Genomic DNA, 21,415 nt, shown 5'->3' on the forward strand with positions numbered 1-21,415 from the left:
GCGATCCCTCTATTTTTCCCGCCATCGGGAGACCGGGACGGTCAAAGCGGTGCCACCCGCGCACGGATCGGCCCGGCGGTTCGCGCTGAATTTTGACGCAAAGAAAAGGCTTACGGAACTATATATGGTTTGACGCAAAGAAAAGGCTTACGGAACTATATATGGTTTGACGCAAAGAAAAGGCTTACGGAATTATATATGGTGTTATATGATATATATGGTGATGATGATAAAAAAATCGATTTTTTGACAAATAATCTTATCCTCGACTCCTTTTACAAAATTAGCGGGGTCATTATACATTTTCTACATACCTGTCATAAAAACCACTTTGATTAGTTCACGAATGCAGTGCCGAATTTTTGTATTTTTTTAAACTGGCGCATAATGGGTCGAGTCAAAGGGGGAGGCCAGACAAAATTTGGAAACTTTAAAAACTAGAGATAATTTCACCTGTTGACAGCCGCAAAAAGCATGAAAATCGTCCCGGTAGAACGCTGGAACTAAGCGTTACCAGATATACAAAAGGAGGTCTCGGAACTTTTAGTATGGATAACACGGGGTTCATTTTTCATCGAAAACATCTCGATAACACGGAAAATTTACTCGTCGGAGATTTCAGAAGTAAACTCTCCAGATTTTTTTGAAGAAATTGATGGGTAAATAGGTACATGACCCTTTTTTCTCAGACACACCGAACATCTCGACCTGGACTTGTGTTTTTTCATGACATCAAAGTAGCCTAGTTCAGGTTGAAGAAACAAACTTCTACGTCGAAATGTTCGGCTTGTTTGAGAAAAATGTGCGTCGTGTATTACCCATCAATATCTTCAGAAAAATCTGGAGACTTTATTTCTGAAATCTGCAACGGGTAAATGTTTCCTTGTTTTCGAGATATGCTCGATAAAATATGTATTTTCCATGAAGGCTCCGGGAAGTGGGCACTAGGCGAGTGAGCCAATCTGAGTCGACTGGTAAAAGTAGGGGCGGCTCTTGTTTTCTATTCGTTGGGAAGACGCTGAATTGAAAAGCGTTGTCCTTGCGGCTTCCCGCTTCTCAATGATCATGAGCGTGATCTCCAGATCCAGGCCAAGAAGAGACGAAGAATGTGCATCATTGCTCGGCCGGTAACCACCGGTAACTTCCGGGTAACCACCGGTAACTTCCGGGTAACCACCGGTAACTTCCGGGTAACCACCGGTAACTTCCGGTAACCACCGGCAACTTCCGGGTAACCACCGGTAACTTCCGGGTAACCACCGGCAACTTCCGGGTAACCACCGGTAACTTCCGGGTAACCACCGGTAACTTCCGGGTAACCACCGGTAACTTCCGACTGCATGGCGCGCTGCCTCTTCCATCAAGCTAAGCTTCCTAGGACCAGCCATCCGCGTCGGCAGGAATTCAAGGAAAAACGCCGCATGAGCCTTCAAAAGTTGCCTTTCATTTGACAAATGGAGAATTTGCATGCAAATTTTTTATTCCTTCTTCTGAAAGTGCTTAAATAGCTGATTTCACAGTATTTTTTTTTATCATTTTTCTCTGATATAGGAAATATTATAAAAATAGATTTAAAAGTGAGAAAATGTACCGCCTAGTGACGTCATCTGGCGGTATTTCCCATTTAAACACACGTATTTTAGCAGATTAGATCATTTTCTTATATCTTCTCCAATAATTGTCCAATTCACGAACGAAGGGTATCCTCGTGTTCAGTTCACTCAGGAGTTTCCTCTTGAACACGAAATTCATCAAATTTCAGACACCTCCAAATTCTCTATTGCGAATTTTTAGGAAAGCTTATGAATATTTCTCTTCCGATTTTACGGAGGATTTCGTTCGCAATTCGATCTGATAATAAGTCCGAAAATTTCAAGGCAAATATGCCTAACTTCTCTAAAAATATATCTTTTGTCGGGAGAAATTTGGCAACAGCAGAATGCTCATACGGCGTTCTTCCGCAGCACGGCAGAGAATTAGGAACTACTACATAGGGTGCCCAAGAAGCACCCGGACTTGTTCTGGAATTCCAGAGACTTGATCTTAGTATAATTTCAACTTGAAAGCTAGCGATTGAGACCAAGATCAACTCATTTGGTTTAAAGTTAACTAAGTTATGACAGTTTGATGAAAAACAATTGGGACCCCCTATCGTTTTTCGCGGTACATTTTCTCATCAAACGCAGTCTCTGAAATCAATGTAATCGGCACTGTTTTACTTGAATCATGAAAAAAACTCAGAGTTACCAGGCAGTACAACTCAGGTGGACTGAAACGATGGAACACATCGGAGCACATCTGATTATACCGAGCATAATCGTCCGCCGACTACCCCGTATTACCCGAAACGCCAGTTGGTGGAAACTCACGTTTCGAGCGTGGTTAACGCAGCAATTTCTGAGAGCTTTTGGTTTCCGTTCCCGACAATATTTTTAGAATAAGTCTCCATGACTCGGAGGATGATTTGGACTACATTTTGCAATTGGGAACTACAATTTCTGGCTCATTTAAGGAACAGCGTATGTGCCATTAGTTTCCTTATGCGCATAAGTGTTTTTACGGATGAACCAGCAATTATAGTTCTAAAATGCCAAATGTAGTCCATTTGAGGAGAGCCGTAACTCTCTTTTCGAATAATACAGTTTCTTTCGAAATTCGCCCGATCTCTTTTAGATGCAATCACCGAAGCAGCTAAAATAGCACAATCCGTCTGGTTTGCATGAAAACAAGACATAATAATGAGAGAGCCTGCCGTGCTAAGGAAGAACGCCGTATGAACATTCGAGATTTGCCAAATTTCCCTCGATAAAACATGTATTTTTGACGACATTCATGCATATTTTTCTTTGAAATTTTCAGATACTTTAGATTTAATTGCGTACACAATTGCCTGACAACTTTGGAAAACAATATTCACAATTTTCCCAGTAAATTCGGTTTTTAGCGAAGGAGACTTTGCAACGTCTGAAGGCTCATACGGCGTTATTCCCTAGCCCGGCAGAAGCTGTCCGTGAGCAAAAATGATATACGCTGTTTCTGACAAAATAGCCGTTAGGAACATTATTCCGCCAGAGAAGAGAGCCAATGTTAGGCAACTTGAATTGCCTAAATTTTGACAGTTGAGGAAAATTAGCGGCTTTTCAAGAATCTTTTAGCCAGGGAAAAATTGAGAGTAGATTTGCAGCCCTTCGTATGGTTCAAATTACAGCTCCAGGACCGGACGTGCCGGGGTATATACTGCCGTGCTAAGGAAGAATGCCGTATGAACCTTTAGGCGTTGCCAAATTTCCTTTGATAAAACACGAATTTCCTGGTACATTTATGAATATTTTCCTTTCGATTTTTCATATAATTTTGTACGAAATTTCACCTGAAGTTCCTGAAAATTTCAAGGGAAAATATTCATATCTTTCCTCAAAAATGAGAATTTTATCGAAGGAAATGTGGCAACTCTGGAATGTTCATACGGCGTTCTTCCTTAGCACGGCAGTATAGCACCACGGGCCCTCGGCTTCGCGGTTCCCTTGATACAATAGTTCTATTCGGACGTATTTCTGCCAAACGGAACTATGTGCATTAAGACATGAGCCTTGAGACCCATAACAATATGCATAACAGGGCTCACGTCACAATGCACATAGTTCCGTTTGCCAGAAATACGTCCATTTCGTCCATTATTATTTTTAATCATTTTTTCTCGCTCCAAGTGGTCCGATCAAAACTTCTCGGGGCCCCTGGAGTCTTGGAGATTTTGGAGAGTTGAAGAGGTCCTAAAACTGGGATTTCAGGGGTTACAGGGCCCTTCAAGTTTAGAATTTATGGCTCCTAATGCCCTTTTGGAAACCTGAGACAGTTTCGATGAAACTCAGGGATCAGGATTTTCGTGGCACCTGAAAACGACAGTGTCCATCAAGTCCTGAGGTCTGATGGGGTTTAATTTATCTGATACTTGAGACCGATTCTTGATGCGCTCCAAGAGTAATTGGTCGTATTTATGCTAAAAAGAACTAGGTATGTGCTAGTGAAAAGATGGGCTGTGATCGTTGTGAGCTGGATAAGAAACAGTGTAAAAGTGGATATAGTTCCTTTTGAGAAAATGGAAAAGCGGGATATTACATTAAATCAAAAGGAACTGAGCGCTAACTCGTGAGCCGTGGACATGTGACAAGAGCGTTGTGGACAGGGCTCATGAGTTACAGCCGAGCAAGAACGACAATGGAGACGGCTTCGTTGCCGCTGACGTCATTGGCGCTTTAAAATCCCCATTCATTCTTAATGACCCTCAATCAACGAGCACACCCCATCTTTTCACTTGCACATCGTTCCATTTAGCATAAGTACGTCCAATTTTTCTTGTTATGGAGCCAAATCGTTCCTTTGATGATTTTTTTTTTGTTTCCTGGGAAACGTGAACCGCCTTCAAGTTATTGAGTATACAACCCGCAAAGTGCAGACCCTTTTACCCGCCAGCATCTTAAGCCTCTGAGCGTCAATCCGGCCCTTGTACGGACCATTATTTCTCTTTGATGACGATTCAATAAGGATTCTTCGTCGATGACCGAAAGTGTGTGTCTTGTAGCTGGATCGAAAAATTGAGGTCTCGCGGCGCGGTCTTGCGGTTTGGGGTGTAACCCAAACTCGGCTCATCTGCTGAGCTAAGGAGGAGCGCTCTATGAACTTTGAAACGTTGCCCAACTTCTTCCGACAAAACACGAATTGCCCAGGAAACCTGTGAATATTTTTGTCCTCCCAATTTTTCAGAGACTTGCATTCGTAATCATTACTGTAAGCTCTCTGACCCCCAAAAGTTTCATTTTTTGTCCCAGCTCGCTCTGCCGTCGTGCACTGATGAAAAGATTTGTGCTCGTGTAATACTTAGTAGAAATACTTAGTATAGAAAGTGAAACACAAACCAACACAAATTTGTGTACAAATTTTTTGGCACAGTTGGCGGTGATTTCAGCGAAAAAAGCAATGGAGGGGCAGGGAAAATGAAGTCCTCCGATTGCGACGTTGGTAATCACCACTTGTTTTTTTATAAAATTTTTTCAAGAAACGAGCTGGCATTTTCTCTTGAAATTGTCAACCGAAGGCTAGTGTTATTTTGTGTTTTACCTCCCGTATTAAGCAACTTTTGTGTTGAAACTTCTCTTCGTGTGCAGGGCTGATTTCCATGATATTTACGACTATCGACCAATGATAGTTCCCAGATGAACCCTTTCTTTCTCAGATTTTGAAAAAATGACCCAGGTTTTATATATGACGCGATAAAGCTGTGAATTCTCCCATTTAAAAAATGATGTTCATTTTTTGTCACAGTTGGCCCTGATCACGAATCAGATCCGCAAGGCCGATTTTCATAAAATCTCTGCGGCTGTTCATAAGGGATCGTCTCCAGGTAGATGATCCCGCACTATTTAGATTTACTCACAAATGCCCGCGAAGCGCCCTCTGGGGGTTGGGTTGGGCCACTTAGCGGCCAGGGGGGCGTAGCCTCTTACAGTTTGATATGAAAGAAAATTTCAAGGAAAAATATTCGTAACGTCCGTCAAAAATAATTATTTTCAAGGGGAAGTTGGCGTAGTTCGAATATATTCGTATCAACGGTGAAGCTATAAAAACGCCTACCCATCTCTCCTTGCGCCGCTGCTGACTTGCTGTCATCCTTACTCCACTTTCCAAATTAAAAGATAGTCCACGCCATTTCTTGAAAATTTACCTGATTTTTCATTCTGTGTGAAGAACATATTTCCCGAACATTTCAAGCAACTGGCATGTTTCGCTTTTCCTTTCTGGAAATGAAATGGGGCGAAAATTTTGGAACACCGCGCGAATGATATACGCGCTGTTGCAGTTTCGCTGTTGATACGGCGTTTTTCTTCAGGACGAGAGCAGTCTACCGTGCCAAGGAAGGACGCCGAATGAACATTCGAGAGTTGCCAAATTTCCCCGGATAACGCATGTATTTTTGAGGGAAGTTATGCATGTTTTTCCTTATAATTTTCAGATATTTTAGACTGGATTGCGAATAGAAACGTCGGAAAAATTCGAAGAAGAATTTTCACAATTTGAATTTTAATTTAATTTATTTTCGTTTTAGTACAGGGGTATGTACAAAGCTTATAGACAAATAGGTAACAAAAAAAAAACCAACAAAAAACGAAAATAAAACACCCCCTAAGGACACTTGGCCATTGTGTCGGGTGGAGCCTCTTTGTTTGAGTTGATTTTATTTTGTTTCATTTTTCCTCTTTTTTTCCTCCTTCCTTTTCTCCCTTCTTTTTTATTTTTCCCCCCACTTCCCCCTCGCTTATCTCTCACGGAAAAAATGAAATCGCTGATTTAACAATTTTGTAGTCAAAACAAGTGTCCGACATGTTTCAATGTAGATTTTACATAAAAAAAATGCCAATTTAACCACCCTCATGGTTAAATAAGTTTTCCACTATTGTAAAATGGACATTTGAAACATGTCGGACTTACTTTTTAACAATTTAATTGTTAAATCAGCAATCCTCCAATATTCCGCGTAAATTCGTTTCTTACGGTAGGAAATATGGCAACGTTTGAAGGCTCATACGGCGTTCTTCCTTAGCCCGGGAGGACTGTCCTCTGTGAAAGCAGGAACACGACGGTGGTCCGAAAACTCGCTCGAGGTCCGGGCAGCTGCGGCCCCGGGTTGAGGCCCTCAAAGTTGAGGTCGTGGGGGCCGCCCAGGATCAAATTATTGGTGAACTCACCTCTGTAATTAGTCACGTGTTCTGTGCGGCGATAGGAACCAACGTTGCCACGCTCAGAGTGCCTTATAGTCGAGTCAAACAAGGGCGAAAAAATGGTTAACCCGGAACTAATTGCATGTTTGAGTTATTCGGGCTCATTTTATTCAGGAGATCTAGGAGAATCGAATGAACTTAAATTCGCCAAAATTCTCCCAAAATTTGACCCCAAAACCCCCCCTAAACTGAAAATTGACCGGAAAAATCCACGGATTGGTTAGTAAAATGCGAATTATCTCAGAAACCGCACATCTGAGCATGGAAAGTAATAGGACTGAAATTAAAGGGAGCTAAATTTCCATTACATTCATCTATTGAAACTGTTACGGAAACTATTTTAATTTCAGTCCTATTACTCTTCATGCTCAGATGTGCGGTTTCTGAGATGATTCCCATCTTACTAAAAAATCCGCGGATTTTTCCGGTCAATTTTCAGTGTTTGGGGTGTTTTGGGGTCAAATTTTGGGAGAATTTTGGCGAATTTTAGTTCATTCGATTCTCCTCGATCTCCTGAATAAAATTAACCCAAGAAACTCAAACATTAAATTAGTTCCGAGTTTAACCCTTATTTGACTCGACTAGTAGGGAAATATTGGGGTGGATTTCAGCTAATGGGAGAAAATGGTCCTGAAACAAAGTTGATAAGTGATTTGGCCATATCTAGCTAAAGACTACTTTTCTGGTATCTTAGAGCTCTATACTGTAGCATTTAATCACGTGCATCGCAATATCTTTACGATTATTTTTCTTTCCCAAGCCTGACCTGTCAGTTTGGTTTGGACATGTCAGGTTTGGTGACATCACCCAACCTGACATTTTGCTGTTATTAATTTTTCCTGCCAATTTACAATAAAAAAATCAAACGAATCATTGAGGATAGGTCGAGAGGCCACCTGTAAATGTAAGAAAAATATATTTGCTCACATATTCCTTGTATATTCCATCAAAAGTTTTGATGGAAAACAGCGTCACCAAACTGACATTGAATAAGTGAGACACTCCAAAAACCATGGAAAAAACTGAAATCATGCTGAAATTGGAAGAAATATGTGGACTTATCAAGTACACGTCTGTTCGTTCTTTACTTCCGCACTCAGTCATGCCTTAATCCGCACACAAGCGCTATCTCTTGAGTGGCCACAAACTAAAACGCATAGTCACCAAACTAACACAATATTGAGTTACAGGCTGAAAGTCTCAAATTAAATCGAATAATATAGTTTTTTGGTGTTTTAATGTATATTATATCAAACAATACACATTCAAGACTTTAAAAAAAATTAGACAAAGCTCGCAAAAGGTCCTAGTTTATTTATATAACGATTTGATACACTGACTACCTTCGAGTAACACGTCACTAAACTAACATTTTCACTGTTTGAAAAAAAGGTTTAGAGTTATTCCAAACTCCTGAGGAATTTTTTCGTGGTTGGTGTGACCTGCTTCTACGCAAGAAACCAAACATCGAGAGAAAATATCATAATTGAAAGTTTTGAGCAACCAGTTACACGTCTTTCCCATATTTTATCCCATTAGCTGAAATCCACCCATTGACGTTCTCCTTTTCGAGGGTCCAGATGTGATTTTTCATCATCAGGTCGTCTACCACTCCGGAATTTCCGGAAAGTCTGGAAATGGTTCTGATTTTTTAAGGGTGGTCCGGAAGTACGGACAAAGTGCGGAAATTCCGCTAAGCTCCGACTTTTTTTCTTCATACTACGCGTGTTTTTTAATAAAGCCTGGGAAGTATACAATCCTCTGCATGTTTTGATTCTCAGAGTTGTATTTGCCTGCTAGATCGCGATTGTACAGTCAGTTAGTCTTCAACCCACCCATGAAAGTGGCCACGGTCATTTTTGTCGCAATTCGATTAAATTCGGTGAGGATTAATTTTTTTTTTTTTTTTTTTTTTTTTCCCTTCAAATTTTGACACCTTAAAGTTGGGCTTCCCGGCCAAGGTGGCTGTTCAAATTCTAGGGGGAAGGAAGAAATCTGGCGTGTTCTATGGTTCTGATTTTGTTCTTGCACTAATGTAATTAAAGAATGGAGAATTTGCATACAAAAATTTTATTGCTTCATCTAAGAGTGCCTAATGAGTAGAGTTCGCAGTATTTTTCGTAATTTTTTTCTGACAAGGGAAATCGGAGAAAAATAGATTTAAAAGTGAGAAAATGTGCCACCTTATGACGTCATCTGGCGGCATTTTCCATTTAAACGCATGTATTTTAGCAAATTAGGTTATTTTGTCATATTTCCTCCAATTAATTGTTCAATTTAGAAATCAAGGACATCTTCGAACTCAGTTTTCCTAGCAGTATCATTTTGAAGATGAAACCCTCAAAACTTCAGACACCTGCAAATTCTCTATTGGATTAAATATGGGATTTGTGACATTCCCCTTGGAAGCCCGTCGACTGGCTTGCGGCCATCTGTTTCCTCCTTTTGTTTTTATTTTTTTATCTTGTATACTTATAGCTTTTTTTCTTATTATTCACTAATTTTTGGTTTCTTTTTTATTTTTGTGCTCTAGGAAAAAAATTGGAACCATTGGCAAAATGACTGCTATGAGTCAAGAAGCAATGCTCGTCAATACTAAATTGGTAGTCCAGGGCTTGGAAGCCCTCAAAATCGAACATAATTCAATTCTCAATGGACTGTTGGAACATAAACAGGAGCCTATAGCAGAGGAAAAAAGGCTAATAGTCTTAAAATCTCTCAATATGGTAGAACTGGGCCTAGATGAAGCAGAGGTAAACCTTACTATTTTTTTTTTCAATTACGACAATGAACTGTTTGTCATGAGTTTAAGAGGTTTTAGCTCACTGTAATTTTTAATCTATTAAAGGATCGTCTAAAATGTTGGATTTTACCATAAAAACCCTCATCTATGTAGGGAAAGTAATGGCATATATGTTGTTTCTGAAATGCGACAGAGATTGTAGTTTCTAATTGCAAAATGTAGTCCAGTTTTTCACTAAAATTGGAGAAGTCTGCAGTTGCAGTACAGATCTTCCTTGCTCATGCATCTGACTGTCACGAAGCTTCTCAAAAAAGAGTTCAAATTACAGGTCAAGTTAAGAAAAAGGTAAGTACAGGGAAAAAAAAAAAAATTCTAACATACTAACGACCTGTGCGGTGTGTCCACCGCAATCAGTTTGTGTAAGTTAAGATGTTTGAGCTACCGTGTGGCCTCACTACTTAAGTCGCTTTTTCCTATTTATATTGTCACTCCAGCAGTATGAATTTGCAGCGTTATTTTGGCCCTTGTAAGAAAAACAATCCTTTTACCTGAACTTATTGGAATGGGAAAAATGAATCTGTAGACTTAAGAAGAGGCTCATGGAATATTCTTCATAAAATATCTCTGAAATTTTCAATATTCAATGTATTCATGGGGGAGATGAATTTGATAAAATCATGCGACCATGCTTGATTTGGCAACTCAGTGACTGTACACAGTGGGAATGTTTACGGTTGCTGTGGCAGCTAAAGAGCACCGTCAGGAGATATTTTCGAAAACATGACCATGGTTGATTGTCAAAACTGCACCTTGTGTTGAGACTATTGATTGATTGGGAGGTGCACTGGCTTGCTTTTATTGTAAACATGGAGAGATATATCTGTAGTTAAGGGCCAAAGAACTGTAACTATATTTTCTCCTATAAAGAAAACAAGGGAAAACCACGAGAAACCTCTGTACTCTTCAGCTTATTTTGCAAATTACAAAATCATAGTAGGTATCATAACCAATTTTTTTATACATGTAGGTCCTGCATTAAGTATATTGAGGAAGCACTTAACTCGTTTTTTCCAAAATTGCTAGCTACGTTCCCTCTGCTCTCAATTGTAGGTATTAAATGTGCTTGCTTGATGGATTTTATTCCTGAAGCCAGATTTGTATAGTAAATTAATTTGTGAATAGTAAATGATTTCACAATACTTATTCATGCTTACAGGTTCTGATGACTTTAGCAAACAATCTGCAATCGATTGAAGCTGAAAAACAGAAGCTACGAACTCAGGTCAAACGTCTGTGTCAAGAAAACGCATGGTTACGAGATGAACTAGCAAATGTGCAGCAGAAACTTCAAGCTTCTGAAGGGACCGTTGCTAAATTGGAGGAAGATAATAAACAGTTTAGATTTATGGAGTCCATGAAGAAATATGATGATGTTTCAGTAAGTTGATAGTCATGTTTCAAGTCATTAAGAGCATTGTATACTGTCGAGCATGTCTGATATTAGTTCAGTTGATTTGGAGCAGGGTTCCTACTACAGAAAACACAGGGAAACCCCAGGGAATTTGCTGTCAACTCTGGAATTTAAAAGAAAAAGAGTTCAGTGAAAATAATTACTTCGATAAAAAGTTTAAAACCGAAAACTGCCTGTTTTTTGTCTCAATATTTAATTACTATCCACACCTAGAAGCACATGCTAATTTTTTTTAGATAAAGAGCATGATCAACAATTTTTTATAGCAGTTGTTTCAATGTCAAAGAATTACTGTTTATCTGATTACATGAAGCAGTCAAAAATGGCCATGAAGTGACTGAAGTATGCTTTTGAAAAGTTTCTTCATTTTAACAATAGTAGGTAAGCCCAATGTTCTGTAGAATAGTGTTGTGTGGTAGTAAAGTTGGACAAGATTTTTACCAGTCAAAGGTAGCTTTCTTAAGTTTTTATGGACCGTAATCGCATCAGAGTGGTTAAGTTACGATTTTTTGACAGGTGCGATTTAGTGGAGAGTTATTTTTTGCTAACACTTCAGAGAAAACACTCAGAATTTGAAGACAGAAAAATAGCAGAAGCCTTGATCTGGAGTTTGATTCCGGGTAGTGATGATAAAAAAAGATATTGGTACTGCTGCTTGAAAGAGTATCTCACAAAACTTTCAAGATGATCAAGACTCAAAAATTTCAAACCAAACCTGTGTAATGATGCTTCAAAGTTTTCGTTCAAAAAATTTATGTTTGAAGAAAAGCGACTCCAATTTTAATCTGCCGTGTTTGGTGCTCAAAATCGTCTAACCTAGATGCAACTTAAGATCCTCTTTCAGCACAAAAAACTGAGCCACTATTAACTTATTCCCTCGGGTACTAGAATGTATTCACAGGGGAAAATTTAAAGTCCGAATTTGGCATGGCTGGTCACAATTACGCACAAAGAAACATTGTGTTCTTGTTAAAAGCTTATCAGTTTTATCATGTATATCATCTTTTTTCAGCAGTCAGATGACCAGTCTGCAAATGAAGGGAAGCAGGACAAGCAGAAAACAACATACGATCAATTAGTAGATTTATTTCCAGATGAAGATACGGAAGATAGAGGCAGTAAGTTTGATTACCTCTTCAATATGTGTTAGTAAAAAATGAGAAATAGCTATTATAAAGTGGTGTCAAGTCTCCAGCTTAAAGACCTGTTGCAAACACAAAATAAAGTGAATATCAATTATCAATGGTCAACCATGCAAATCTTAAGAATGAAATAATATAAACCAAAAAGAGCTTTACCTAACTGGAGGGCTACGCCTCCTGGCCGCTATGAGCTCAACGCAAGGGGGTCCCCTTGCGCCCTTTTATGTGCACTTTGCGCACCCCTCACAGGTTTTTTTTTGGATGAGGGGAAAAATTCGCTACAGTGCCCCCATAATGAGGGTAGCCGAAACGCCCCCCATGAAAGGGCCCACCGAATACCGGGATGGCAGCGGCCATCAGCCGGTGAAGAGCCGTCGAAGTGACCCTTAACGGACCCGACCACTAAACCCCTCACGGGTTGATCTAAATAGAGTGGGCTCATTCAGGGACTATATTCAATGAATTGCCACAAGCGAGTTTCCGAACTATGAAAGGAGATGAAATGTAAAAATTATTAATTTATCCTCAGAATAATGGAAGAAATCAATAAAAATGATACTTTTCTTATTGTTTTTTTGCCTTGTTTTAATTGTAGTACTACTGCTTAGAGGAGGGTTTCATGATCATTTTGGCACTAAAATTTCAAACCCAGTCAGATTCACGTCAGTTTGAAGTATGTCATTCAATGAACATAATGCTTAGTTAAGGTAGTTTACATTTTTAATTTGTCATGCCAGAAGTTTAAAATTGTAGTTTTAAAATAAGCTCTCCTTTGGCACAAGAATGAACCAAACTTATTTTTTTTAAATGCTGCAGAAAGTTTTTTGAGATGTGAAAACTCCATCTCTGGCTCTTGGACCTGACGCGACAATAATTGGCTCCTGAAAAATGTACTCCAGTCTATTTAAGTCTACCCGCCCACAGAGGGTCACATAAGTGAATTCAAAGTGAAAGAAATAATTTTTGGGTTTTCCCTCCCATTTACTCATTTACTCTGGTTTCTTTTCAGATTTATCACCTACTCCTCAAACCAAATTCGAGCAGCAAGTCAATGCTGGTTATGAAATTCCCTCCCGCTTACGCACACTACATAATTTAGTTATTCAGTATGCATCTCAGGGCCGGTATGAAGTTGCTGTACCTCTTTGCAAGCAAGCACTAGAGGATTTAGAAAAAACGTCTGGTCACGACCATCCTGACGTTGCCACAATGTTGAATATCTTGGCTCTTGTCTACAGGTAATAAATTTCATATATGGTGTAAGCATGAGATCAATGGGATTAATAATGATTATTACATGAATATATGATTTTTTTACTTCTTCAATTGACCCAGTATGCTGCAAAGCACATCCTTCATGCTTTGAATTGAAAGATCTAATGAAAATATTTTTTGTGGCTCATCAGTACAAGCTATTATAATGTTTCATGAAAATTTCTATCTTTACAGGGACCAAAATAAATACAAAGATGCTGCTAATTTGTTGAATGATGCCCTTGCCATTCGAGAAAAAACCCTGGGAGAAAATCATCCTGCTGTAAGTAATTTTTGTAAATTATTTTTGTAAATTGATCCTTACATAGAATCTCTAACAAGCCTGATTATCCTTTGTAGAGGCACTGATGGCCAACTCATGTCAGGCCACTGCCAAGGGTGCAAAAAGTGCCGAGTCGACCATTTTCAACTGCATTTTTGCCTCATAGTCAAATCTCTGATTTGCGTCATGGAAAAATTTCCAATTTCCAAGTAAAGTGTCTGATGTTGTGGTAAAAAAATGTGCAACTTCTTCTGGCTGTAGAGCTCAAAATTTAAAGATTAGCAAAGGAAAAAAAAAAGTTGCTACAGAACCCAAGACATACTTGCCATTTGTCTGAATCTGTGAACTCTGCGTTAGGGCTCTTTCTGCACTTCTGAATATCTCTCTGAGAGAGACTCTCTCTCTCTTCTCTTTCCTTTTCTTTTACTTTATGCAGGATTCCATGATTCAGCGCTCTGTGTTAGATTTTTAAACTACCAATGATTGCTAGTTTCTCTTGTCAAGTAATTTCTTCAAATTCTCATTTCCAGGTTGCAGCAACCCTCAATAACTTGGCCGTACTTTATGGAAAGAGAGGCAAGTACAAAGAGGCTGAACCTCTTTGCAAAAGAGCTTTAGAAATCCGAGAGAATGTACTAGGCAAAGATCATCCAGATGTGGCGAAGCAACTGAATAATTTGGCCTTACTTTGCCAAAATCAGGTAAATACCCTTATCATTGTTTTAATGTCCCTCGAACATCAGGAGTTCTGCGAAGAGATCTGTTTTATTAATTTTTCAGTTATTTTGTTAAGTCTAGGAGTTATGTCAAGGTAAGGAATTGCAATTTTAGTTAATTGAATGCTGAATACCTGAAGAATAAAGATTTACATGTTTCTGTCATTTGCAGTGAAATAAATGCGAAAAATAGTTCATTTCTCGTTCTACGCGAATGAGAATCAGAGAATTTGTGTCATTTTGGTCAAGACAAGCTTAGATAAGTCAAGAAATCCTTTCCCTCTAAGTTCGCAGATGCTCTGTATGTAAAACTCATGGAACATCTACCTTGAGTGTATGTATGTTACGGTCAATGTTAGGGAATGGGGAAGTGTATGTCATTGGCCGGCCAATGTTGACCATGGCCGGGCGTTTCGGCCGAAGATGTCATTGGCCAGCGATTTTGGGAAATGTTTTCTTAACAATAAAACCGTCACATATTGACCGGCCTCTGATGTCATTGGCCGGCCAATGTACTGTTTGGCCGAGGGGTGACGGCCAATGTTGGATCTGTTATCATTTATCAATTGAACGTGAGAGAGTTGAGTGACCAAGTGGCATTCAAACGATGCAACTGCCGGCAAAAGTACACAAACAACCGATGTGCTTGTCGAGCCGCTGGACTGCTCTGTAATTCCAAGTGCCACAAGAGTGAGGTGTGCACCAACAAATAAGGTAAATTAAAACTCAACGTTGCTTCTTGAGATAATTATTACAGCTGTGGAATAAAAAAAAAACGAAAACAAAAACGAAAACGAAAAAAAAATTCTCCAATTTTTAAAGTCGAAAGAAATGTAAAATAAATAAAAAAAAAAAAACCCTCTGAAAAATAAATCAAACAGCTGTAGTAATTACACATTCACTCATTTGTTTCCTCTCATGTGGTATGTTTTCAGTTTTACGGTGTTTTATAATGTGCATGAACAATGGCGGTCAGTCATTGGCCACTGTCATCATCGGCCGGCCATTGTTCACCTCGCGGTGAAAATGTTAACAGTGACCGGGCTTTTTGGCCAATCTTGACCCTCGATTTCGGCCGATGCTATCATTGGCCGGTCAGTGACAGCATCGGCCGGCCCCCTAACATTGACCGTAACATGTACAAAAAACAATCTTTGACGGTCATTCTTTTACCTAAGAGTAGAAGGTATCTTCTTCCAGAATAATAATCCGCAGAAAGAGGAAGTTTTATGCTTTCACTCTGGTGTTAGGGTGGATGCCCAAAAATTAGAAATGAAAAAAGAACCCATCACAGCCTGAAGTTCCGTCCGCCCGATTATCAGAGAAAATGCATTCTCAGGGTTCGTCTGACAGATCCAGGATAGTTGGAAAAATACTGATGCAAATTTTTGGTGGCTTGCCCTCTCCCCAGGGTTTTATTCATTGTATTAATTTGTGTATTTTTGCTTTTCTGAATCCTAATTTTGGTTTTTGGCACTTGTAGGGTAAATATGATGAGGTGGAAAGGTATTACAAACGAGCGCTGGAAATTTACGAACAGAAACTAGGACCAGACGATTCAAATGTAGCTAGGACCAAAAATAACTTGGCCTCATGCTTTTTGAAGCAAGGCAAGTACAAATTAGCAGAAAACCTTTACAAAGAAGTCCTCACCAGAATACATCTCCGGGAATACGGACAAATAGATGGTGAGTAGTATTTTGAAGTTTTAGATTCAACGAGCATGTCGCTAGTTCACAGGCTTTACTAACGTAACTTGGGCAGTGTTCAGGGAAGGGATACCGAGTTTTTTGGGAAACCTGGGGTCTGCTCATTAGGGTGCCAGGCAAGTTTCCATGAGAAACAGAGTAGATTAATTTGCACTTGGTTCAATTTTCTTTATATTCAAAGAGGGAAAAAATAGTCTATCAAGTGTTCAAATTACAATGTTGATCCCATCCATTAGCCTCATTTATTCTACTTTTGATGTGCAGACCTTTTTTTCCCTTCTCAAGAAAGTTGGTTGTATCTTGCTGAATGCTGCCCACTTCCTCCTCTTTTAGTAGCAAATAAGTAGTAGTCGAATTAAACTTCTTTACACTGTACTGGCTTGAGTAGTAGGACTTCTTTCACTCTCTATCTTTTCCTTTTTTGCTTGTGTTATGATCTTTTGTTTTGTGACTGATTAATTTATCGATTACTTCATGGATGCACCTCAAAGTTCATTATGAAGAGTTATTTCTCCGCAAGTTAGAGGGGTTCAATTCTGTCAAGATTTATTTAAATTTAGGGTTTTTTCCCCCTTCGTTCTTGTTGAAAGTAATTTTAATGAACAAAAAAGAAAGAAATCTAGTCATGAGGAAGTCAGACATTTGGAGGCTGTTCATTAATTTTTCATCAAATTTAGAAGTTCATAAATTTTGTCAGAATTCAATGAAAGAATGTATTTTTTAAGTTAATAGCTCAAACTCCACTTTTGCTCCATAACTTCCAATATTTGCCTTTTTATTTAATTATTTATTTCTTTATTCATTTTCATAGTTCGAAAAGTCTTGCCAACTTGCAGTTTTTTTAACCCTGAAGATTGTCGGTCAGCAAATTTTGCACGAATTGTTTGTGAGGATCCTGTGAAACGTAGGAAAAATCCCAAACCGAGATTATGTACTTACCATTTTTAAACTTATGAATCCTAATTTACTCATTAATTTACACTTTTTGACTGTCATTTGGTGGCTGTATCCTTTAACTGCATAGGATTATCGAATCGCCACTTGCCCCAATTTGTTCAGTCGGAAGGTGTATGGGTTAGGTGTCTCTAAGTCACCCACATTTTTATGATTATTGAAGGGACATGCAACATATGTTTAATTACAGTTTGAGTCTTGTGCCATAAACTATTTTTGAAGCAGATTTGTCAGAGTAAAAGTGTCAGAGTGTCAGAGTAAGAGTGATTTGTCAGTGTTAGGCGAGGGTTCTGCAGTGCAAAATAGTGATGAGAAGAGATGTTCCGTTTGAAAAATAGCTCAATGTTAAGTATGATGACCAGAGTTAGAATAATTGTGTTTACTTTTAGAAGCAAATTGATAAGCTAAGCAACCAAGTTGATGTATAGCAAAATCGTTCAATTTGTATTGAGTGAGCTGTGAAATTTCTTTTAGAGCAAGATCTCTTGACCTTTTGATTGAGACATTTTTATGGACTAGAGAAAGTGGTAACGCAAAGAATATTACTCTATCATACGGTATTTTATTGCCTCCAAAGACTCCCTTCCTAATTTTTGAGCCATTAATTAGTATTTTTTTTTTTGTGTGACCCAACTTTTTTTACTATTCCTCATCACAATGGGCACATACTTTTTTTTATGAATCATGCAATGTGGTAAATAATCCTCCTCTAATATGATTAGAGACAAGCTTGAAATAAGCTGTGCATTTACCAAGTCTTTGAACAGACGTAACAATCCTTGAAAGTGTTTGAAATCAATTTTTAGAATTAATGCATTTTGTCAAATAGGCGTGATAATATGAAGATTTAGTATGACTTGGAAACTGCACTCGGATTTTTAAAATAATAAGAATTCGTCCTCTATCAATGGACAATATTATTTAATGAAATGTCGCAATGTATTTTTTTTAGCACAAAAGTTTTTGATATCATAGATTGCACACTTGTGATAGCTTGGTGGTAAATTTTTTCTGTGGACCTCAAAAGTTTTGAATTTTTTGGAGTGAAGGTTCTCTACGAAAGTTTAACCTTTTATCAGATTTTGAAATGTTATTCCAACATTTCCATTCCTGGAGTATTGTTGCAAGTTATTCTAAATGAAACCAAAGTAATGCAATGCTCACTGGCCACATTGATTTGCCTAGTATTTACCTAGCAAAATACTTAGTACTTATCAATGTGTCTAGTTTGGCTGCAAATATTTTGAAAAATCATTTGTCCTATATATAAGTTTGTTGGAGTTCCCCTGATGCTTGCGGATGTTGCAAATTTATTCATGAATCATCTTTTGCTATAATTCTTTCCCTTATCCCAAATATTGAGCTGAACTCACGTCTTTATTGTGAATCCTGGATTTTCCACCCAAAAATCAATTTCTTTTGACTCGAGAATGTTCATGAGTGTAAATTGAGTTTCAAAAATTTATGTTAGTGAGAATTTCATAAGAGTATTCAGAAACTTTAAAGTTGTAGGATTTAGAAACAAGACAAAATTTGCAGAATTTTTCCTTTATTCTCATACAAGTGATCAATCTATCTGCCTTCTTCTGCGATTCCAAGGACATTTCAACCTTGAACCTTTTTAATAATAGCATGAGGAAAATGTACATTTCCTCAGTACACAATTTCATGAAAATCAACTGACATTCAAAAATACTCCTATGAATTGACATAATTAAGTTTCAGCCCCTAGACATTCCTGAATACTCTGTAAATAATGTGCAAAATAGAGCCTTGCTTTCAAGTAAGCCTTATTGCCATGATATGATGTTTATACTGTAGCTGTCGACTAAACATATTCTACGTTAGAAAGACTCATGTGGATAATCATTTTATGACCAGATGGAAGCAAAAAATTGCTTTTTATCAGCAAAAATAGAAAATGTAGCATCTCAGTTTGTCTTTTTTAAATATTCCATTTATTTTCATTTAAAACAAGGAAAACCAATCGTTCTTAATTCAATGAAATTTTGTGTATTTTTCTTTCCTTTCTTAAAATTTGATAGTTCTCCGAAGAGAGCACCTTATTTCAAATTGATGCATTGGTGCTATCACTAAGAAAATATTTCAGTTTGACACACAATTGAAGCTCCAAAATGTCAAATCAAACTAGACTTGTGAGGGCTCTAAAGTCGGCAGTTCGAAAAATTTACTCCTGTGAAAAAGCCTTTAAAAGTTTTAATCGAGTGCATTTTAAGCTCACATTTATTTGACCTAAGTGTAGCACAAATCACAATGAAAGTAGAGAGGCAATTTTGTTGTAATTCTCTGAGATGCGGAGTTTTTGTTTCTCTATCAAAAAAAAAAAAGAAAGAAAGAAAGAAAGAAAAAACAACAAACAAATTAATAAACAAATAAACCGTGGCTTACTTTGAACATAATGCTTTCTGCATGATTTCAAACCTATGTAAAATCAAAAACAGTTTCTACACTCTAAGTAGAGTTGAAAACCCCATGTTTAAATTATTTTTCCATTGATTGTCTATGAATATTTCATATTCTCTTTTTATTTCTTCTTGGGTGCTCAGCTAGGAAGAAGACCAAAATTTATCTCCTCTTTTAAGATTTTTCTGATATAATTTTTTACTGCACAAAGCTGTGTAAATGCTTTTTTTTTTTTAGCTATTTAAGGAACAAACTTTTTTTTATCATTGGACAAAATTTAGAGTCAAAAGAACACTAAGAGGCTCTTATTTCACATCTGATTGTACATTGAAGCAAAGGGGTCCTTTCCTGTACTTTTATAATATTTTCATACATTTTAACGAATTCAAATTTTCAATTTTTTTTTTTTTTTTTTTTTTTTTTGAAAGAAATTCCTAAAATGAATGGTCAATTTTCCGTTTGATTTACTCCTTCAGTTCTGTTGCAATGTCTCCTGCCTCTAAATTCTCTATTTAGAGGCAAGAAGTTCAGTTTTCCCTGATTATGGTTAAAAAATTAAAATAAAGTGGTTAAAACATTCCTTGTGAAAATTTGAGAGAGGAAAGATAACTCGACATTTTTCATAATTTTATAAGCTCTTCTTTTATCATGAGTGTAGTGCCAGACATTTTAAAATGAAATTTTATCAGAATTGAAAGAGAATTTTGATTTTGTTTTTTGTTTCTAGATTCTGTAGTCGAAGATTCTGATTGAAGAAGTCTTTGATCAGCGAGTCTGTCTTGTACTCTCATATTTTGCATTAACATGAGGTTCTCGAATTTCTCCTAATCTTAATTAAGATATTTCTGTCAAAGAATGGGCAATTTATATTTCAGGGAATTGTATCTCATGTTTTTAAATTCCAAAATGTTGACATTCAATTTAAAGAAAAAGTGATACCTACAATTTAGCCTACATGTGATGATTTCCAATTCAGAGGCAAAACTGAGGAGTAATATTCAATTTTACTTCAATAAATGTGAACAATGGACCAGTAGATAAGGCATGAATGTCAGCATTTAAGCATTAGTTTCTTCTTCAAAAGTTCATACAGAACACAATTTGTGCAACAAAAATGATTGAAATAAACTTTTAATCAAAATATTAACACTCTCAGCTTGCACTGGTTATGGAAAATTTGAAGTTTTGCTCACAAGAAAAAGCAGAGTATGTGTGAACAAATCATGCTTTTCAGCGGTTTTGGCAGACTTTTAATTGAAAAGTGTTCCTTCCCCACCCTGTGTTTCTCAAAGTGTAAATAACGTGCAATAGCTGAGCCGATGTGCCAAGATGGAGGTTGCCTATTTTTATACCACAGAGAATGTTACAGTAACCTTCATTTTGTGTTTAACTCAAGTAGAATATGGTTTTTGTATGAAAGGGAAGTTTGATTTTATGCATCGGAAAACATTATTATTGTGGTTAGAAGTTACTGTCAATATTTTTGTTACACAAATCTTATTCAACTTGAAATTTTGATGTGAAAATATTTCTCATAATGCTTAAATCGTGGTCCCTAGTTGGTTGAATTATAGTAATAGTAATTCATTTTCGCAGCACAGTAAGAATACTACTGTTACAGCTGGAACATCATTTCAAATTTTGCATCTTTTTTTCCATGAAATTTTTTATCACTCAAGGATCTGATTGTATTCTTAATTTATATTTTTATTGGAGCTTCTAAAAGCAAGTTTTGAAGACACAAAAACAGAGATGTCTCAGGTTTCCTGTGATAACATGTCTGTAAGGGGGGGGGGGGGGAGTATTGTAAAATTTGTTGTTAAGTTCCAGCTGTTATTTGTTGAATATCACAGAAGCTGTTGAGCTTTTTTTCCTTGCCTTTAATTTGTATTGCAGGTCAGCAAAGTATGCCCACAAAAAAATTGTCCGGAGAATAAAGTATAAAA

At 37.5% G+C, this 21,415-nt stretch overlaps 1 protein-coding gene across 3 annotated transcripts in view; it reads left to right on the top strand.

Annotated features, from left to right (window-relative positions):
* Positions 1–21,415, top strand: part of Klc (kinesin light chain) — a 57,300-nt gene that overhangs the window by 11,084 nt on the left and 24,801 nt on the right. For 2 of the 3 annotated variants that reach the window (XM_019060439.2, XM_072297663.1), the window contains exons 3-9: positions 9,307–9,526; positions 10,733–10,954; positions 12,000–12,105; positions 13,139–13,367; positions 13,579–13,666; positions 14,197–14,367; positions 15,866–16,070. In XM_019060439.2, coding sequence (XP_018915984.1) covers positions 9,332–9,526; positions 10,733–10,954; positions 12,000–12,105; positions 13,139–13,367; positions 13,579–13,666; positions 14,197–14,367; positions 15,866–16,070 — 1,216 coding nt within the window. In that variant the 5' untranslated portion in view covers positions 9,307–9,331. The remainder of the gene's footprint in view (positions 1–9,306; positions 9,527–10,732; positions 10,955–11,999; positions 12,106–13,138; positions 13,368–13,578; positions 13,667–14,196; positions 14,368–15,865; positions 16,071–21,415) is intronic. The other variant, XM_019060438.2, reaches the window with a different exon arrangement.

Source organism: Bemisia tabaci, chromosome 3, assembly GCF_918797505.1.
Source record: "Bemisia tabaci chromosome 3, PGI_BMITA_v3".
Lineage (NCBI taxonomy): Eukaryota > Metazoa > Arthropoda > Insecta > Hemiptera > Aleyrodidae > Bemisia > Bemisia tabaci.